Source organism: Amphiura filiformis, chromosome 16 (assembly GCF_039555335.1).
Source record: "Amphiura filiformis chromosome 16, Afil_fr2py, whole genome shotgun sequence".
Lineage (NCBI taxonomy): Eukaryota > Metazoa > Echinodermata > Ophiuroidea > Amphilepidida > Amphiuridae > Amphiura > Amphiura filiformis.
Window position 1 is genome coordinate 17,958,845 of NC_092643.1, and position 23,236 is coordinate 17,982,080.

The 23,236-nt window shown below is 34.4% G+C and overlaps 1 protein-coding gene across 3 annotated transcripts in view; it reads left to right on the forward strand.

The window, feature by feature from the left end:
- Positions 1-1,377: 1,377 nt before the first annotated feature.
- LOC140135663 (G-protein coupled receptor 54-like) overlaps positions 1,378-23,236 on the forward strand; it is a 59,346-nt gene continuing 37,487 nt past the window's right edge. The window contains exon 1 of one of the 3 annotated variants that reach the window (XM_072157246.1): positions 1,378-1,774. Coding sequence is in view for 1 of the 3 variants with exons in the window: in XM_072157244.1 (XP_072013345.1) it covers positions 21,277-21,330 (54 nt within the window). In the remaining 2 variants the exon portion in view is untranslated. Of the gene's footprint in view, positions 1,775-20,931; positions 21,476-23,236 lie in introns of those variants that run through there. The other 2 variants (XM_072157244.1, XM_072157245.1) reach the window with 2 other exon arrangements.

Here is a 23,236-nt window from a genome sequence, read left to right on the forward strand (position 1 = left end):
TAGACCTGGTCTGAGTGAATTTAGTCCCAGGAGAAAGGACATTTTCCTTTGCATTTGGTTAAGTTATTTTGTATTATTTTTGAACTTTGCATTTAAATCTTTAGAATTTGCTAGCTACTCTGGGAAGGAAATAAGAGTAAAGGGCCATTCCTGGTGGAACTAAATTCTACTTAGACCAGGTTTAACTTTAGACCCGGTCTAACTCTTTTGTGCATACGGACCTTAATGGACCTTACCTAAACTTTAGATTTGAGATGATCATCCTGAATTCAACATTACCATTCCAGTTATTACAAAATATAATCTTCGTTAAACTAGCTAGTTGAACAAAGCAAACCAAAATAAAGAGATAGACAAAAAATGAAGACAAACTTTATAAAGTAAATTTTTGTCCCTTAATACAGACGAATTCTTCAGTGTCTTTTTACAAATGTTGTAGTAAAAATTGAAGACAATATTTCGGTACTTAAAATAATATTATAATATTTTGTATTCTAATCATGTTCAGCTGGCAGGCTTCGATGGTTTGATTGCGTCACCACACTATCTAGTTGCCGTCTCAAAATGAGTTGAATGTTATTTTGAAAGTTGGTTTTAAATTTGGCTTCACTCTAATCACACATTCTATACTAAACAAAGAAAAAACTGGAACAAACACACACCCTTACCCACACATTCCATCCCACACTCACTGCAAACCACACCCATATACACCACAACCATCAACACAATAATACAATTTATATAACCCGACATTTAATGTTATTAAAACGTTTTTATCTAAACCTAAACCCCAAATAAAAACATTTTCGTGTTTACTGGGTAATTACCTACGTACAGGTGACATGACGTCACCTGATAAATGTTTAAGGAAAATCATCATATTCCACCTGATAGCCAAACATTTCGTGACCCCTTTATGTCTTGTATAGTGGCTTATATCATGAGTAATACATTTGCTTTGGAGTAAAAATAAACAGGTTTCTCTTGGGACTGTGAGATAATCACTGATATTTGATATTAAGCATTCGTGGATATTTAGGTTAGGTTGCAAACGTTGGAACATTTTCATCAAGACTGATTAATCAATAGTATACGTTTCTAATCTAACCGCGGCTGTCTCAACGCTCTGGTCGTAAGCGCTTAGCATTCCCAAAAGGAAAACTTTACAAGGAATATTCTTTGTAACACGTCATTGTGTCTCCCAGCACGGCGTTCGTTTTGTATATTGCTGGAGTGATTCGTCTCTCGTGATGTTGATCAAAAATATTAATTTAACAGCTTCAAAACAATTTCATGTAACTTGGGAAATATAGCTGTTACTAATGTTGTTTTCTGTTGAATTGTGATTGCTGGAATATACTATTCCTCCTCGCAAGGACAACCTTGAAATAAATAATACTATCGTGAAACTTATATCGTACCAGAGTGGCTACAATGTGTATCGATATCATTGCAGACATCGTCACACACTGACGAGGCCATCATATTCTGAAGCAACGCTATATAGTTAAAACCTCTCAACTCGATAACTACCATAAAGATGTGACAGTTTTAATGATTTGATGTATGTTTGACTTCTGTATTGATGGAAACGTGCATGAGTTAATAGTGTTGAAGTGAAGTATATGTAATACCTTGAGATCGCCTGCAGGAAGAGATTCTTGTGTTTTGCCTAGATGTAGTGAATAGCCTATATGGTTCGGATATCATAAATTGACAGATGTAATGCCTTGACAGCTGTAGAGCTGGTAATGCGCACACACATTTTCAGGTAAGTATATTTCACCTTATGATAAACGATGATGAAGGCGTCTATCACTTACAAGCCTTTTTAATTCGAACAAAATTGAATATTAAGGTTTAAAAAACTCTTCATATTCGATTTTGTTCGAATTTTAAGTTGGTTATTCTTTGCCAAATATTATAAGATATTATTAGGAAAGTTGTTTTGGTCATATAAAGTCAAGCTAATTACTAATGAGGTAATATGAAAGACAACTCACTTGTCTTAGCTACTTAACTGTGGTGTTCTATTATTACATAATTTAAACTTGCTCTGTTGTCGATGTTCTAAGAACACAAATAGGTGTAAGTTGGGACATGTATAAGCATTAAAGATAAATCTTAAAAGACCGTACATCATGGCTTTTAAGTATTGTTTATGAGTGTTAAACATAAGCAAATGTTGCAGTTACTACTAGTTCTTCATTTACATTATACATGCACTATTTCAAATGGACAGCTCTTTAATATAAAGAGTGGTTTTGACACAAGTTCTACAAAATTGGTAGGATACATTATATTCTAAATAGTCAAAAACAGATACCGCCTTAATGAAGCAACCATCTTTTAACGAAGGGTCGGACTGAGAGGTAATTATTCCCATAGAGAGGTTTTTTTCTCATTAGCTAAGCTAAAACGACCCGAGATGCCATCAAACTACTGAAGCTAATTGTGGGGTCATCCTTTGCAATAGCCTATAGTAAAACAAATTGACCTAAAATCGTACTCCGTGTTACACCGGCCCCATCAAACCTCGGCAGGCAATGGGATAGATGAAAATTCATGACTTGAATGTTTGCTCTTTTGTTCTAAGATAAATGGACTTCGAACTCTTGTGTAAACAATGAAATAGTCGTTGTCTTTCATATTTCTTATGAAAATCATATTAAATGTTTGTATACTCTTTTGGTCCAAAATCAATTTAGTCGTATAGTTTAATAACAACTTGTATTTTTCAATTCCTGATGACGCGCTCACTTTATGACGTCATAGTGACGTGTAATATGGATACTGATTGTCCTCATTTATTATCAGACTGATAAGGAAGCTCATGAAGGTAAATAGCGCCATAACACAATATATAGCACTTTTAGGAGACTTTAATACCACCCTAATCCATTAACTTATTCTACTCTACAAACAGATATTTTAAATTTTAAAAGAGGTGCTCGAAAAGATTTGGGTTATTTTTGTTTAAATATAAACATATTTATCCACCCGAGAGATAATATACTGATACTGTAGAATTGCCACAAACAGACGCTTAAGGGATGTGGCTATAGGAACAAAGACCAAACAAACATATTCTTGTTTACGCCGTAATATTGTAGTATTTCAACCATTTTACAACTTCAGCTGTGTAACTTGCAAAAATTCCCGCTAAAAAGTGGTTCTTTGAATTTTTTTAAATACATTAAAAATCGCATTGGACTTTTCGTACTGATTATACTATAATGATTACCTGCCTATAATGTTCTGATCACACTATAGACTGGGATTATATGTGACCCCATTGCCAGGCAATTTGTTCCTATTGTTCCTTGTCTGGAAAAATTCAGGGACTGTGCTTTTAAATAACCCGCCAGAACACAATAAGGCCATTGACCTGTGTAGTGGTCATACGTTGTTCATTCGACCATAAAGATTTCTAGTCCCTCAGCAACTCATTAAAAATGCGTTGCATCAGGTCAGGGATTCTATTATAATAATTATAATCCTTTCTTTGAGGTGAATAGATAAAAGAGAGTTCTTGAAAAACAGGTGTGATGTTGTAGATAATATATTATCATCAAAGTTGCTGGCATATAGGACATTTCGTGGAAGTGGCGCTTATTATATATTTCTTGTAAACACAATCTAATGTGGTACTCGCTACATGGAGAAGGTCGGTCTGCAAATGTCCAGTGCATGAAGCTATATAGTAGAGATATTATAGCTTCATGTTCAGTGTAAATCAATTAAAATACTATAGCTGGATATCAAAAAATCGTGATGCATTCCTTCTTGTTATGGACGATATTAATTTTGATATTATTGTGACAAAATCCATTCCCTTCTCAATTGATTAGGCTCCAGTCTTAGGCTTTCTTTTCTAAAAATAAATCCTAGGGCCTAAAGGCAATTAAATATGGGCTAAACCCATATTCGGTATGCGGAAAGTTTTCATAGTCATCTATTACCTATACCAGGGGTCCGCAAATAGCGTGGCTTCCCGAGTGGCGCGAGGCGCCGTTTAGATTTAAAATAAATAAATAAATAAATAAATAAATAAATAAATTCCCATGTTCTCCGTGTAAAGACAGGCTAAAATAGTGCAAAATATTGCACCAAATGGCGTCATTTGCACCTCAACTTAAAAAACAAAACGATAACTTCACGGGGGCACCCTCTGACTCCCCGGCCGTGCTAAAGCACCGCGAAAGCTGCTTCGCAGCCATTGAGTGGCGCTTTTCAGTCTTTTATTTCATGTGGCGCTTCAACAAACCTATTTGAGGAAGCCTGACCTATACCAGTTTTCACCCCGATGTGGCAGTGACGTCAACACGTTGAAGCAGCTGTTTTGCTCGCGCATCTATGCGGCGTCTTTAAGCGTGTGCGAGTGTACATCAGCGCTTTGATCGAACGCTAGGGAGTGTAATGAAATTCATACAGTGCTGATGTCACTGCCATATCAGTAGCCTGAATCCTTCTGGCCTCTAATGACGGCGTCTTTTATTTACCCACAATCCGTCACGTTGCCTTATTCACCAACAGCACAACCCGATGACCGTGCGTAGTTGTTGAAAAACTGAAGGATCCAGTCTACCACATCAGGGTGAAAATGGTATAGCTTATCGCAAACCAGCCAAATTTGTATATGTTTGAATAGCTATAGAATACCCGTGAATATAGTGTCAGAAACTCTCACACATCTTGGGATAACCTTGTCATTAATGTGAGACTGAAAGCAACGCCATTTTGGGGATATATTTGAACATTGCGAGGGAAAACATTGCGGTAAAAGTAAGTTAATCATGAAAATCGTTTAATTCTAATAATATCAACCAGTAACGGACACTTAGCCAAGACTATGTGAGAAGTTTGGGGTATGTAAAGCATTTTCTTGTTATAAAAAACAAGGAAAAAGCAGTCCAAAATTAAACAACTCGATATTTAAAGAAAGTACATTTTGAGAAGGCCTACGCTGGTTCTTTTAATTCTAGTTCAAAATCTGTTCATCACCTGCAGTCCGATTTGGTATCTATGGTTTCATAAAAGTATTGGGAACTCTTTTTTATGATATTTTGGTTTAAAAAAACGATACTGTTAAAAATATCGGTATTTATGCCAGCGACATTTCTATTATGTAAAATGCGTTGAAAAGTGTCGGCTAAAAAGTGCATAAATTAAAATCGCGAACAGTAATAGAAACAACAACTATCTACATTCCAAGCGGAAACGCTTTTCAAAAACATACCACCTTTTTCGGGCAATCGCTGAAACCGAAATATGAAATTCTAGGCCATCTGTAAAAAAGTGCGTGAGCAGAAATGACCATGAACTTGGGTCACCGAAATAAGTGTTTATATTGGTGTCAGGCCTTTCATAGTGATACAACAATTAGCCCCCAATAATGGCTTTCATTTGAACTGTTATTTGTTAAACTGCGATTTTTACTTTTTGAGAAATCAATGAGTGTATCAAAAAACTTTTCGAAAGTCGATTAAAAATGGCCTAACCCGTTAAAACTCAGAGGAGTTAACAAATAGCGTCTTCTGCAAACAAAATTGAAGGTGTTTGTTTTTTGTAGCTCAATGTCGAGCAGGTCAACAACAATGCTATATTTAGTCAGTGTTAATTATAAAGCAAGAGAAAATAATAAACATCAATATACCAACATTTCCATGTGCTTTAAATCATATATTGCCAATAAAAAGTTGATTTGATCAAGAACTTTGCTTTATTTAGTAAGTGTTAATTAAAACAAGTGGAAGTAATAAACATCGAAGTACTAAAATGTCCAGATACTTTTAGATCATAATATGCCAATAGCACATCGATTTGTTCGAGTTTGGTTGAAAGAATTGTTTTGGTCACTATCAAAATGGATGCTCCTCTTTCGAAATGATGATTATCCAAGATGTATGTGCAAAATCAACGCTCAAATTCTTTATACATAAAAGGTTTCTTTTATTACATGTTTTTGCTTCTTTTTTTAATACAGTTTCTTTTTTATAATAACATTTTATATAATTTATATTACAAATGTATTTTGTCAGTTCTATTCACGCTTTAACTATAAATAGTCATCTCTTTTATTGACGCATATACTTTGACATTTTTAACATAAAAACTACCCATCTATGTCGCATATAGGATCACACATACTGGATAAATAAACGAAAACAAGCTGACAACATATGTAACATTTCAGCTTAAATATGTATGGTGCCGTGACAAAATGTTGCACACAAGTACGTGAGTAGGATGTTCTCTACGAGCAACATATATACGTTTCTGTAAAATATATTTTTATTTTTTATTTTAAGTACATAGTTATGCCACTAATAGTTTCAGCCTTGTAAAGTACCTGGTATTATTTTAAAAATATTATTTTATTTTATTTTCACCCACATCTACACCAATACGTGGATCCTGGGTTTCTCTACCAGAAGTCAGTTTGACCAAAATTCTTCCCTGCAATACAATATAACTATTGCATAACAAAGGGAGATGGGTTAACCTCTAAGCTAAATCTGTTGCTATGCTAAACACCTACAAAATATATTAACTTGTGGGAAGGCATTTCAGTCAAACTGACAGACTCAGGATCCACGTATTAAGTCAAGCAGTCAAAAAGTCTCTTAATTTCTAAAATTTGCGCTATGGGCGTTCGAGTATAAGCGCATCAGAAAAATAGAGGCAGGGTTGGAAAAAATAAGATTTATTGTAAAATAAAAATAATCCTAATATTGAGAAATATGTAGCCATTATCTTGCTTTTTTCCGGGTTTTTAAAATCACGATTGCAGCTGGTTTTTATTTATTATGCTTTTGCTGGATAATCTGTTTTTGAGCTTTTTTGGTATACTGTTTTTGAAAATTCACAATTCAAGTATTTTTCAACTTACGTCCCCGAGCTGAGTTTGACCACTGTAGGCGGCAACCTTTTTATGATGTTTCAAGATCCAACCATTCCTTTCATGTCTGATTATGTAGATTTTTGATGATGATCCTGAATTCAAAATTACCATTCCAATTATTTCACATGATAATCTTCATTAAAATGATTTAGTTGAACATAGCAAAAAGAGAAACAAAATAAGCAAAGAAATTAAGACATTAAAATAAACAAAACTTTGTGAGTTCTTCCCTTGAGTGAAGATGAATTATCCAGTGTCTTTTGTACAGAGGTTCTAGCAAAAATCAAAGAAAATATATCGGTACTTACAATAATATTATACTATTTTGTATTTTAATCATGTTCAGCTGGATGGCTAGTTGCCGTCTTAAAATGAGTTTAACGTTATTTTGAAAGCTGGTTGTGATATTCTGGCCTCACTCTAATGACACATTCTATCCTCAACAAAGACAAACACACTCCCTACCCACACACCCCATCCCACACTCACCCCTACACACCCCCCACACCCACCCCCACCCCCACACCTATCCAATAATACAAGAATACCGACTACCCACCCAAACATTAATATAAAAAGTATATAGATAATATGGGCGGAATATAATTGTATAAAAATATATATCCCATGGAGATCTAAGTTGTGGAAAATTTGTTGCGTGTTTTGTTTTCCTTTATATGTATTTATGAACAAAATTTAATCTTTCCCCAGTGTAGGCCAGTGCACATAAACGTTGAAAAAACCAGTGCATCCGAACGGATTCGAACCGGCGACCTTCGTAATACTAGCACGACGCTCTTGGGCTAAAGAGGCACGTTGGAGAAGAGCGGAAGAAATAAATCTATAGGTATTAGGTTCGAATGATGTTCGTCGCATTCCTAGCGGAAGGCATCAAAACTGCATAATTATTTATAACAAAATTATTATATATACTTATATGCATTTGTCTTACTATATCCCGGATATCCTCATACCATGTAATTATGTATTATTATTATTATTTATTCTTTCTTTATTGAGGGTAATACTGCTTCAGTGACAAGCACTGCTTTTCAAGCAGGCCCTCATTGTATACATGTTATTGCAACAAAATATATTACGATACACAATATTTACAAAAATAGCATACATAATATACTAGTATTACAAATAAGTATAATGGTATCATCAAACACAAGAAAATTATAAATACCATGATTCAAAATACAGAAATACAATAATTATATTTATACAAAAAATAAGCAAGCAAATGAACAAAATGTAGATAAAGACAGGCCTAAATTTCTTTAATTTTTGACTGAAATTGGCCTAAAGTCATATTTTCCATCTGCGCTCTTACTGTCGGTGGCAAAGAATTCCATGCATAGGCTGCCCTGACGTGAAAAGTACGTTGACCTGAATTTGATTTAAATTTTGGAACAATCAATGTATTAGAAGTATGATTTCTAGTTATATGATTATGGTTATCATGAACAAAATCAAATTGAGAAGATAAGTATGATGGATATTCGTTCTTTAAACATTTGAAAACAGTCATTAATAGAGTATTATGCCATCTTTTATCAAGTTTAACCCACTGCAATGTATTCATTAAATCATTAGTTGGTGTCCTTATATCTGCTGAGAGAATTATTCTAGCTAAATTATTATGAAGTACCTGAAGCCTATTATGGTACTATACACTAAAATTTGACCAGACCATGCTGCCATAATCAAAGTGGGGAATAACAAGAGCATTTGATAACATTACAGTGGTTTTATATGGAAGGAAATATTTTATACGTTTTATTATACCAGTTCTTTTGGAAATAGTTTTACTAACATTATCAACGTGAGCTGACCAAGACATCTTGCTATCAAATTTTACACCTAGATATTTAAACTCATCTACTCTTTCAATATCATTGTTGTTATATAATAAATGTACATTGTTGAACTTTTCAAGCATTTTGTTTGTACCAAAGATCATAAACTTAGTCTTTTCAACATTTAAAGTGAGTTTGTTTACTTTGAACCATTCAGCTACCCTACTTAGACATGACTCCATTTGAATTTTAAGATCAGATTCATTTTTAGCTTTACACATTAAAGAGGTATCATCAGCATACATTACAGTTTTACATTCAGACACAGCATTAGGTAAACAGTTAACAAAAATGATAAACAGTAAAGGACCTAAAATTGAGCCCTGAGGAATACCAATATCAATTGGCCTAAAGTCAGAAAGAGTTGAGTTAACATTAACAGTTTGTTCTCTGTTGTTTAAGTATGATTTAAACCATAATAATTCATCCCCATATACCCCATATTGTTTAAGTTTCCTAATCAGAATATCATGATTTACAGTATCAAATGCTTTCTTTAAGTCTATAAATAAAACGCCTGTAGCATAACCTGTATCCATACTCTTTAAAATGTAATCTTGCACATCTAGAAGGGTTGTTGTTGTGGAATGATTCGGATGAAATCCTGATTGAGCATTTGATAACAGTCCTACATTACTCATATATTCATATAATTGATCATGGACAGCTCTTTCAATGATCTTTGATACAATTGGTAATACAGAGATAGGTCTATAGTTACTAACATTAGTTTTATCACCCGATTTAAATATTGGAGTTACTTTAGCCTTCTTCCATGCATCAGGAAAAGTAGACCCATTCAAAGACAGGTTGCAAATATGAACAAGGCATTTTAAGATGAAAGGCGCAGCCAACTTTAATAACCTTACATTGAATGGATCTAATCCTGACGATTTACAATTTTGCATTTTACTTATTTGTTTGAGAACAAATTCATTAGATATTGCTCTAAAACTAAATTTGTTTACACTATGATTTTGATGAGAACATATAGTATTACAAGTGCATACATAATTATCATTGTTATTATTAAATTTACTCCCAAGTTCATTACCTATTGAAGTGAAAAACTCATTGAACTCATTTGCCATATCCTTTTTGTTACCTGAGTAATTACCATTCTTTTTAACAACTGCTGTAGGTATACTTGATGTTTTGTTTGGTATAATTTTCTTAATTGTTTTCCAAAGATTACCAAACATTTTGTTACCTCCTTTATATACTATCATGGAAAAATGGTTTAAATCATGAGTAATACATTTGCTTTGGAGTAAAAATAAACATGTTTCTTTTGGGACTGTGAGATAATCACTGACATTTGATATTATTAAAGCATTCGTGGAAATATTCTAAGAAAAAAATTGCAAATTCTAAAATTAAGGCTAACGTTGAAATGTTTTCACCAAGACTGATTAATCAATACGTTTCTAATCTCAAAGCTCTGGTCGTAAGCGCTTAGCATTCCCAAAAGGAAAAATTTACAAGGAATATTCTTTGTAACACGTCATCGTGTCTCCCAACACGACGTTCATTTTGTATAAAGCTTGAGTTTGTATATTTGATTCGACACCGTGATGTTGATCACAAATATTAATTTAACATTTAATATATACTTCAAAACTGCAAGTAGGAACTTGCTGTCAGTGATTTCATGTAACTGGGGGAATATAGCTGTTACTAAAGCCGTTTTCCGTTGAATTCTGGTTGCTGAAATATACTATTCCTCCTCGCAAGGACAACCTTGGAATAAATAATACTATCGTGAAACTTATATGGTACCAGAGTGGCTACAATGTGTATCGATATCATTGCAGACATCGTCACACACTGACGAGACCATGATATTCCGAAGCAACGCTCATAGTGAAAACCTCTCAACCAGATACCTACCATAAATGGTGTGACAATTTTATTGATTTGATGAATATTTTACATCTGTTTTGATGGAAACGTGTATGAGTTAATACTGTTGAAGTAAATCGACTGGAGGAAGAGATGCTAGTGTTTTGACTATGTAGTGAATATATACATATGGTTCGGACATCCAAAATTGACAGATGTTATGGCTTGACAGCTGAGAGCTGGCAAATACGCACACACATTTACAGGTAAGTATATTTCACCTTAAAGGCGTCTATCACGGAGAATCAACTTGTCCATCCAAAGATAAGCGCGACTCGCACAACACCACTCAGGCAGTTTATAAAATCCCCTGCATGAACTGTAACTTGTCGTATATTGGAGAAACAGGTAGAAAATTCGGTACAGGATTAGAAGAACACAACAGTGAAGTGGAGAAAGTCAGCAGCACTGTGGTCACTAGAGCAGGGAGAAAAGAGTCGTTAAATATACCACGCACAAGTCGGCCATAACAGATCATGTTGTTGACAAGAACCATGTCATTGGGTGGGGGAAGCTGAGGTCATTGGCACAGAGCAAGATGATACAAGCGCTGGATCAAAGCAGCTGTGGAAATAAGAAAGAGGGGGGGTACAACAATGAACAGAGACGAAGGGCAGTACCAGCTTGCTCACATTTTTTAGGTGGGGCTCGAACTGCAACAGTGATCCCCAGAAGGAAGACCAACAGGCAACCCACAAAATCACGCTGGAAATCCCTCTAGCGTTGGTTGTTAGTAGATTGCAGTCACTCCTCATCAAGTGTTGACAAAGACAACAGTGGTTGTTGAAACGTACACAGTAAGGGCATTTACTTGGATCAGATACTACGAGCTTTGGTTACTAGTTTACTCTAACGGTCCTGATGGATTTTTTTAATCAGGCAAGTATATTGTTTTCCGTATCTGGGGATTAAACTTAAAGTGAGTGTTGAATATGAGCATTACAGTTACTACTTGTTCTTCATTTACGTGATACATGGGGTTGGTACAAATTGTGACCCCACTTCTCATACCCGACTTTCCATACCCATCTGACCCGATTTTTAATGTTAATATAAATCTGTTTAAAATTCCAATAAAGTGTTAATGCAATTTGCTGAAGCGTAAATACTTACCACAAATTTATATCGAAATGCCGCTGAACGAGGCTGTGAAATTGGAAATGACGTTTTTTATTTAGAATGAATATGAAATTTATTCCGTTTTGGAAAACTTACTGGGTAATCAGCAATAATTTAACAAAACTTTAAAAATACGTCGATTCGGGTAGGTGTGGAAAGTCGGGTATAAGAAGTGGGGTCACAAATTGTACTACCAACCCTGATATTTATTGCAAATTAGACAGCCGTTATAAAGAGTGGCTTTGACACAAATTCTACAAAGCTCTACAACTCCCAATTGTCTTAATGAAGTAAACCATCTTTTAACGAAGGGTCGGACAGAGTGGTTATAAATTCCCATTGAGAGTCTTTTCCATTAGCTAATTGTGGGACCATCATTTGTACTAACCCATGGTGAAAACAAATTAACCTAAATAGGTGAAGCGTCATGATTTTAATGTTTGCCCTTTTGTTCAAAGACATGGACTTCGAACTTTGTGCTAACGATGAAATAGTCGTTGTCTTTCATATTTATTTATGTTTCTTATAAAAATCATATGTTTGTATACTCTTTTAGTCCAAAATCAATTAAGTCTTATCGTTTGTTTACAACCAGTATTTTTTAATTTCCCGATGACGCACTCACGTTATGACGTCATAGTGACGTGTAATATGGATACTGATTGTCATTATTTATTATCAGACTCATAATATACAGCACTTTTCGGATACTTTAATACGATCCTAATCCACAATAGCCACATACAGATGTTTTAAATTGTAAATAACTTATTCTACGGTACAATAGCTAAACACAGATGTTTTAGATTTGAATAATAAAATAGATAGCTCGAAAAGACTTAATTAATGTTTTATATATTCATCCAACCGAGAAAGTTACCGTCATAATATACTGATACTATAGAATTGCCAGAAACAGATGCTTAAAACTTAATTATGTAGCCAAGAGATTTAACAAATAGAATCTTCTGCAAACAAAATTGCAGGTGCATGTGATTGTAGCTTAAGGGGTGGGGTATGGACCTTTGGACAGTATTTATTGTGGGACATTAGAGCACATCAGACATATCGAATTGCATTCTGAATACGAAGAATGTCCTTCTGGTATCAAATAACTTTGATTTTGTGAAATTCCCAATGTAATACACATTTTATGGCAAATGATTAAAAATCGATATTTTGGATATTTAACAGTACTCGAAGTAAACTTTAAAAATCTGATAATATGTACTTCTAGGGTATGTAGGTGGGATGAAAAGCCGACGATCAATTGAAAATTTTGACCTTTCATATTGAAGATATGGATTTTTTTCCCAAAACACCAAAAAAAAAAAAGGTTTTTGGGACAAAATCCATATCTTCCATATGAAAGGTTAAAATTTTCAATTGATCGTCGGCTTTTCCTCCAAGCTACATACACTTTAAGAATATATCATTAGAATTATAAAATTTACTTCGAGAATGTAAAATCAAAAATGTGAAAAATATTATATTTTAATAATTTGTCATAAAATTTGTATTATATCGTGAATTTCAAAAAATGAAAATTATTTGATATCAGAAAGATATTTTTCGTATTCAGAATGCTATTCGATATGTCTGATGTGCTCTCATGTCCCACAAAAAATACTGTCGAAACGCTCAAAACGCTCATTCCAGATCCCTTAAGGGGGTACTACACCCCTGGCAAATTTTGTGCCTATTTTTACATTTTTCTCAAAAATTATAGCGCATTGGTGACAGGTAAGATATGTACATTATAGGGGCAAAGACTACAATTACTGCACTGAAAATTCAGCAACTCAAGACAAGTAGTTATTGATTTATTGGTCAAATATTGGTTTTCCCTCATTTTTTACTGTAACTCCACAACTGTTGTCTGTGCTGAAATAAATTTTCCAGTGCAGTAGTTGTAGTCCTTGCCCCTATAATATACATATCTTAGTTGTCACCAATGCGCTATAATTTTTGAGAAAAATGCCAAAATAGGCACAAAATTGGGCAGGGGTGTAGTACCCCCTTAAAGTCGTGCAGGTCAACAACGTTGCCTTCAGTCAGTGTTCAATATACCAACATTTCCAGGTGCTTTTTTTCATATATTGCTAATAACACAACGATTTGATCAACAACTGTGCTCTATTTAGACAGTGTTAATTAAAACATGCAGGTGGTTTTAGACGTCCAGGTGGCTTTAGATCATAATTTTATATTGCCAAAAACATATCAATTTGTTCAGGGTTGGTTGAAAGTATTTTTGGGATAATCAGCTTTTTACGGGATTTTCCGCTTTGGAAATGATGATCATTATTTCATTTTAAGAATAATGTGCAAAATTAATCCTATAAATTCTTTATACCTGAAAGATTTCTTTTGCTTCCTTTAATATTTTATATAGTTTTGCGATATTTTATTTATAAAACATAAAAAACACCTGTCACATAATAGGATCACACATATTAGATAAATAAATTATAACAAGCTGAAGATACATATGTAGCATTTAAGCTTCAAAATTAATATGGTGCCGTGACAAAATGTTACACACACGTGAACTAAGGATGTTTTCTACGAGCAACACACATGCGTTTCTATAAAATATATTGTCATTTTAATTTTTAAGTAAATAGTTATGCGACCTGTGGCGTAGATTTCTTTTTGACATTGGGGGGATGAGGTCGGAAAAAAAATCTCGAAGTATACTGATTTTGGCTCCAAAAAAAAAAAGAAGCGCCGGAAAAAATTTGCCATTCTGAAGCTAAACTGTTAAAATATGGTGCACAAGTGGAATAAATTTGCACTTTGTGGCTAAAATGGCCAAATGAGGTTAATTTGGTCAGAAACCCACATACAGCCGTCAATATGGGGGGGTGAGTGTATGGACCACCCCTGGCAAAATATTGGAGGGGGGGGTAAATCTACGCCTATGTATGCGACCAATTGTTTCAGCCTTGTCAAGTACCTGCCATTATTTTCCACATCTTCACCAATATGTGGATTCTGGGTTTCTCTGCCGGAAGTTAATTTTACCAAAATTCTTCACCACAATACAATATGCGTATGTATAACAAAGGAGATGGATTAACTATTGCATAACAAATGAGATGGATTGACCTCTGAGCTGCATCTATTGTTATGCAAAAATCGGTGATTAGTTGTTTGGTTATCAAAACTTCCTTCACCCAATGGAATTTGGGGAGCTGCACAGATAATTGGTGGATGTTACAATCTAAATGCGGATAGGTGTGCGCCGTTCGGCAGCAACCTAGTTGATGTGATCTGATTGTGATGATTCACCATTGCAGCGAAATTACAGCGCTTTGAGTCCTCTAAGATCTGGAGAAAGGCGCTTTATAAATCCAAAAAATTTATTATGCTAATCGCCTACTGTATTACTTTGTAAAAAGGAATTTCGGTCAAACTGATATCCGGTAGAGTAACTCAATGGCCAATTGTTACCTTTTTGACCACAACACATGTGAATGTGTCGTGTGCCATACTGGAACTAACAAAACAATACCTTAAAGTATCATTTTTAATGTTTTTGTCATAAACACGATATTCCACAATTTACAACTGTTTGTACCGGGGTATACCGTGGGCGTGTCTGTAGTCAGGTCGATGACATAATAAACACAACCTTGAATAATAAATATTGTGGCTTAATATTCTGCATTGCCTTAAGCAATAGTAGCCTTAGCCCAAGGCTCGAGGCCTAAGTCACTGAAAAGCACACAATATAGGCCTGTTCAACAATATTGCTTTATATTTCCACCCCCTCATTGTGTTGTCTCATATCCCTGGTCAATAAATATAAGTGTGCTGATAACTCATGGTGGTTTCTTTTATATTTACACTGTGTAAATGGCTAGCATTTAATGGATCTTATGTTGCACCTGGCACCACTTTCCATAGTTTTAGATTACACACAATAGTGTCCTCACAAGTTTTAGAAAACTGACCAAACCACAGATCCAAACTCAATATCCTATAATTGGTCATACCTTTTTTTAAATCGCCGCCAGGGAAATTTATGAAATCTTGGCTGAAATCAAAAAGTGCGTGAGCTAAAATGCAACATCAAAAATAATATTCAAGCCTATTTACTTAGTTTTCTAAGACCCTACCCAAGTGATCATACTAAAATATGAAACTACAGAGTTTGGTCCTTGATATGCACCATCAATTTTGAACCTGTGATCAATATTTCTAGGCAAAAATTCACAGTAAACATGGCAGATTCCTCTCATTTCTGGGCAATTTAAATGAAAATTCCATCACCCCTTAAGTCAACCAGCCAACCTAATACAAACACACACACCCCATCCACACCACTTGTACAGGTACCTAACACCTAAAAACAACACTCATCCACCCAATCCAACACCAACCACACATAGATCGCGCATTATACACCCCTACTGAAGAATAAAAATCTTAAATTAAGTTATTACTATCAACCCAGAGAACTAAGTATTATAACTTTCATGAACTTTCATACTATTATAACTTTCATACACCCCTATTCTTATTGTAAGGTGAGTCTTGTAAAATGTACAGACAATTGATTCCTTAAAGCTGTTTTGAAATGAAAATCCGTGGAAAACTACATTACAAAGTCCCGAGTTATGTGTGCATCTTGAGTAAATGAATTATGTACAAGGACATAATGTGATGCGATCAAGCCAAATCAGTCGGAACTCGGCAATAGTAAATTTTCAGTTTCCTATATGATAGTAAAAAAGCATTTACAAAGCTAGATTTTGCAGAAAACTCCATTGAAATTGAACAACCAGTTCCAAAGATATGAGCAAGTAAAGACTTTCCAAAACAATAGGAAACAAAAGGAAAAATTTACTTTGTTTGGATATATCTCAAAATCAATATTTCCGAGTTCCGACTGATTTGGCTTGATCGCATCACATATGCCTTCTGTATAGTGTCAGTAAACTCAGGGACACAGTTAACACGTCCCTTGACTTGGCACATGAAATGTATGCTTAAATGTCGCCAAGGGTACAAATAATAATTGGAAGTCGTTGAGGGAACAGTAAATTATTCCCAAGGCTGACAATTTACTCTTATTTTGAACTCTCGGAGAGGAACAATATTGCTTTTCACTAAATTAAATATTGATGCAGATAGGCCCGCAGATAGGGTTCTTTTGATACAGTTCAAGTACGAAGTGTTCTGCCATCGTACGACTATGATATGTGTTGAAAGATTAATGGAGTATTTTGTGATCCTAGTATCCTCTTTTTATGACATTTTTCAGTAGATATCCATGAAAAAAGCTTATTCCCAAAATTTCAGTTGATTCCTATTTTGCGTTTGCGTGTTATGCGTATTACGCTGCTCCATAGAAAATGTATTCAAATTTCACTATATTATTTTTTTGCAAAACGTTTTGTACATAAACATTATGTAGCCAGATGTTTCCAGTGGTATAAAAACCTCAACTTTTTGGAGACAAGCGGGGGGTGGGGTGATAATAAATAATATAATAAAAATAATTAGGAAGCACGTATCATGTGGTTTTATTTAAAACACTCAAATTGACCGTAAAAACGAATAAAAAACAGCCGGCTCTCAATACGCGACATTCAAAATTCCCGCGCCGAAAATGTCTGTGGCAATGACGTCATGGTTACCTGTGCTCAATTGTCGTCAGCCTTCATTGTAATATTGAGACGTCATTGCCACAGACAATTTCGGTGCACAGGAATTTTGAATATCGCGTGTTGAGTGCCGGCTGTTTTTATCATTTTCATGGTCAATATGAGTTTGTTTTAAATAAAACCACGTGATTCGTGCTTCATAATTATTTTTTTAACATATAAGGCATAATGTTGTGATTGCCGGTGTGTTCCTTTAAACAATGAACAAGTAATACATAATACATTGTACTTCAATCTGAATTTCAAAGAAATCGTTACTCCAACATAGAAACAAAGAAAACAAGGAGAAAAAGGATCTTAACGGTTGTTTGATGGCATGTAGAACTGTATTAATTTTTAAGTAAAGATAAACACTAATGGTTAAATCTTGGGATACAAGTTATGGAATGTTTAAACATTTCTTCAACAGGAGTGGGGTTTTCAAACGGAATGGCACACTGCGATTTGAAATAGTATAGGAATTATAAGAATCTATCAAAAGAGACGGCCGCTAAAGGAAAAGTATCATATTTGTACATTATATGAGAGCTGTCACTAGTCTTGTTTATTTGTGAGGCCTGTGATGTTGATCGTCTGGAATATTTGTATTTCTGTAGGGTTGACACTATTCAGCTTACTGCATTTCAGGGTTGAGATAGACTTCTCCGTAGTCCATTTGCCCATTTTGCATACTCTGGCTATTACATTTAAGCATACAACTCTGATTTGTATTAATCTGTGTGTAATTGATAGATTTCCACATCTGATCTTTTCAGTGACCGTACTCCCTCTTTATATTGTTAGCTTCCCAAGTGGATTTTTTACTCGGGCTTTCGCGAATAAACTGGTAGATTCCAAAATCAGAATTGTTCAGTATTAAAGTGAGCCATTATGCAAGTATATTTACTTTTACTGTCACTAATCACATGAACTCTTTATGACCATTTTACTATTAATTATAATACACATTAGTTTAATTTTGAGTTCCAACAGGATGCGCCCATCATGATTAATAATAACATATTTTTATTTAAATCAAAATTCGACCATGGCATAGTCTAGGGTTGAGACTATTCAGCTTACTGACTGCATTTGATATGTTTTCATGATAATACGTGATAAGATAAACAAGTGGAGGAAATTTTGTCGAATTCCATATAGACTGCAGACTATTTTAATATTAGCTGGAGATCAATCAATCAAACAAGTGAAAAGGCACAACAGCGCCCCCGTGTGTCAGATATTGTGGCTGACGACGTCCAAGAGTAAACTGCGCTTTTGGTAAGCAATCATAAACTGTGAGAAACCCGAATGAAAGACACAAAATGAAATAAATTAAAAATATTAGTAGATGAAAGCTTACTGAAGAATTTTCTTCTTTAAAATGGTGCAAAAAATCATTCAAACCCGTTCACGTGTCACGGGGATTGGGATTGTACAAATAGTATATGTGTTCCATTCTTATATATTATAGTTCAAAGTGGAAGAAATAAACTAATAAATAAATAAATAAATAACATATTTCATGCGTAACTCATTTTCTCAAGTTTGATACATTGTTGAACAGTGATAAAATGATCTGAAATACGGTATATCATCACCGTCGATCATATAAAAGTACTATTATTTAAAAATCTGTTTGGATATCCGCGCTGCTACAGGGATTTCCACAAAGAAAACAGTGTAATCCACAAGATATTACCTAAACTTACAAAATAGTAGCCTATATCCTCAGAGCATTTGAAAGCAATATTGAGTTTAGAGTCAACGTCAATTCAAAAAGTATGCCTCGCAGATATATTTGATGGAATAAGTTTGTCAAAATTATTTGTTTCAGCTCGAGCACTTTTTAAATTAAAATTCGAGACACGTCAAGTACTCAATTGCCAAAGTGAATTTCTTCTGATAAAAATGTCGTGATATTTTTTTGGGCTTTTTACCATACCGTATTTTTAAAAAATTATTCTTATTTTTAGAAGGCATCTACAAATGTTTGCGCTATATAGTCATGTCCACCGCCAACCAAACACACTTTAATTATATCTATTAGTGGGGGGAGGGGGTTACCAACGTAACCCAAATATATTTTCCCCGGTGCTCTAAAACACTCAAAAGAGATCTAATGTATTGGGCTTATCGTCCGTCCGTCCCTTTACAAAAGTGATATTGACTTTTAACTTATATTTTGATTTGTGATTTACTTTCTTATTTAGTCAAAACGCATGTTTATATGATTTTGTAGTTTAAAACGCAATGTTAGGCAAAAGGATCTACTTGGTACATTATGTCGTCATTTCCGTTGGAAATATTGGTACTATTTTTGGTATAACTGGATAAAGGAAACCTATAGCTATCCATTCGTTAACCCAATAATCGGGCTACCGTTATGAATGCTCATAACTCTGGCAAATGTTATCTGATAGGCATATTAAAATAATTTGAATAGAGTAAACTCATACAATTATTTTGATATCTTGTTATGATAGTAATGATGATGCAATATTGAATTATTTCTTTCTTCAACAAATTTCGATCTAGCAATTGGTATTTTATGCAAATAGCACTTTCACCCAGCTAGCACTGGTCATGCTGATAATGATTACTGGGAAAACAACTGATTTCGACAATAAAAAAAAGAATGTTCAATGTTGACGCTGTCTTTCCTCGTCTACTAAGAATTGAGAGTTATGAACCGATGGAGAAGCCTATTGACAGAGCTGAGACTTGAAGGATTGCAAGATGCCCGATGGACTATTCCACCTCTGAAAATTCGGCATGGTTTCACGGACCCACTCATCACGCAATATTATTTATGTGAAATAACAGTCTTGGTTACACGCAATTCCAGGAAGGCTAAATCGTGGGTCCCTAGAGAGACACTTCGGCTTATTAAGTCTTGCGTGGGCAGACTTAAACGTTTTCTTTATACATTACGAATGTCCGAGGAAGTATGTTTTTCTCATATCAAGATAACTGTATGACGTCAACCTCAATAATATTAAATTTAACGTCTTTTGAAAATACATGACGTCACCTTATTAATATTGAAGGGAGGAAGCAACTTTACATAAAAATCATCTAACAGCATAATTATTTCACTGGAAGTCTCATAGTACACTTTCAGCTTTAAAGATAGCTATACAGCTTAAAATTTTAATTTCACATTCCGTTATTCTTTTTAAATTATCATGAAATATAATACGTATCTACCTGTAATTAAAGATGTAAACATTACATGTAAAGATAAACACTTTTGGAATAAAGATAAACATACCTCTGGGGACGTTTAAATGAATCCCTTTTAATTGCACTCTTGAAAAAATTGCACTTTAACCAATTTTTGCGTAAATTCTACTATCATGGAAGGTAGCAGAGAAAGTAAACTAAGATAATTAGCATTCGTTCCCAGGTTCCACGATATATGCTCAAGAACACGTTATCCTGTCGCCTATGATGTAACGTGCATTTCGTAACTCGGCTTTCATACACAAAGCTCTAGCAGATACTTGACTCATATGAAAATATGAATTGATATGTGTAATAATGAAGTAGCTACTAGCAACCCAATTATGTCAGTGATTTCATTAACCTGGAGAAATGATAGCTGTTGATTTTTGTTTTTAAACTGGAATCTACTACGACTACGTTGCAATATAACCTTGGAATAACATAAAACTACCTGGAAACTTATTATGGTACCAGAGTGGTGAGATAGGGCATCGGTAACATTGCAAACATCAATACACCGACGTGAGCATCATCTTGAATACGAAACAACACGTAATGCTAGAAACTCTCAACTCCGAGCTACCATACAGATGAGGAATTTATGAATATTTACATCTGTTTTGATGAAAACGTTTCATGGATTAATACAGTTGAAGTGAGTATTCTACATACGTAATACCTTGAGCTCGACTAGGGAGAGTGTTTTACTAACACTGATAGTGACTATAATGGTTTGGACATCGTAAATTGACAGATGGTTTGACAGCTGTAGAGTTGCTAATACTTTCATCTATTTCACGGTAAGCACTTCCGTAACTTGTTTTTTGAAAAACAATCTTGAAGGCAACTGTCCCTTAGGCATATATAACTTGAAGGTGAACTTTGACATTGTTAGGCGATTAAAGGGAAACAAAAGAGAGTGATGATAATTTTTTGCATCTTGCAATTCTTTTATATACCAAAATATGATGCAGACAAACATTTTGTTGTTACTGTTGTTGTTTTTGGTCTAAATTATGCTTCCATTATTTTTTAAATCTTATTTAATTTTCACTTTCATCCACACCATGTCAACCAGCCCACCAATACAAGCATATAACTATCCCATCTATTCGTACCTGCAGCCATAGACCCAACCCACACCACATTGCCCACCTAACACAAAACACCAGACTCGCATAATTTAGATCCTCACACACACAACCCCCACACCCCATACACACGGCACGATATTACAAAACATCATCTTTTGAGAACAAAATATATAATATTGTGCCTAATTTGCCCGTGGAAATTGGAAATGTTTAAGTTGAACAGTATATCATATTTCAATTGAACAGTATAATCATAATTCATGTGCTGTTTTTGGGCATGAAAAATATTGAAATCGCCTCACAAACGGCAAATAAATCTTTGAATATTACTCATGTACTATATCATCTACACTGAATTAACAAAGCCACTTATTGGGCTGTGAATGTTTTTGCCGTTGTGTCAGTTGCACAACTGCTTGGTTACTGACATATATTTAGAGTAGAGTATTGAAGTAAACCTGTGTGCAATTTTGGATTATTTTGATGCACCGGAGTTTAAGATATGAACTTGTGAAAAATTATAAGTTTCTTTTTTGGCTTAGTATATTTTGCATCTTATCACTTTAGAGGTTTAAAACACCTGACTTGTCATTTGGATATTGGCATATTTAGAAACAAGACAAGTTACAAGACCCTAAGCTGTAACAATACCATATGTGTAATACCGTCCATCCTAACATTTTACTCAACTAAAATGTGGACATTGTATAATATTCACGAGAAATATGAATCCAGATGCTCAATGCAAACGCTAATGTTGCAGGTTTGAAAACCTCGTGTTTTATACCATGTGTATCTATTTCATTCTAAATGTCCTGACTCAATGAACACCAAACTTAGCATAATAATACATACGCATAAGTTTGAATGAAATATTTTTCATTATTAATTAAAAACGAAATCTAATAAAGTCACAACATACCCAGCTGTTTTATGTAGTGGTACCAGTTTTATTCCAGATTAATTTTGGTCTCGCCTTTCAGATGGGGCTTAGCAACCGTAAGACTGTTTAGTGTTAGTTAAACAACGGGGCACAGTTGACACTTCAAATAAGTTGCCACATGGAATATACACACAGATAGACAAAGGAAAAAAAACAATCCTGCCAACTACTACCCCAACCCCATAGAGATACATATTTAAAAAAAATATCCAACATGCAAATAAGTTTGTTATTGTTTCACACCAGTTTTTTTTGTTGGCAGATTTCTCGTTGTATCCAATGCTACGTGCATGTGCAAATTGTTTACAAATATATAATAAAAATGTTTAATATAGGTGGAATTAGGATTAAGGTACATGTAAGGCCACGAAAAAAGTAGTTGACCTTGAAAAATGGAAAATGAAGATAAAAATTGCCAAGAAGCGACAAAAAATAAAAATGCGCTAAATCACACACCCCTCATACAAAAGAGATGAAATACTGCGTTTAGCATAGCTTTTATTTTACCAACATTTAAAAATAAA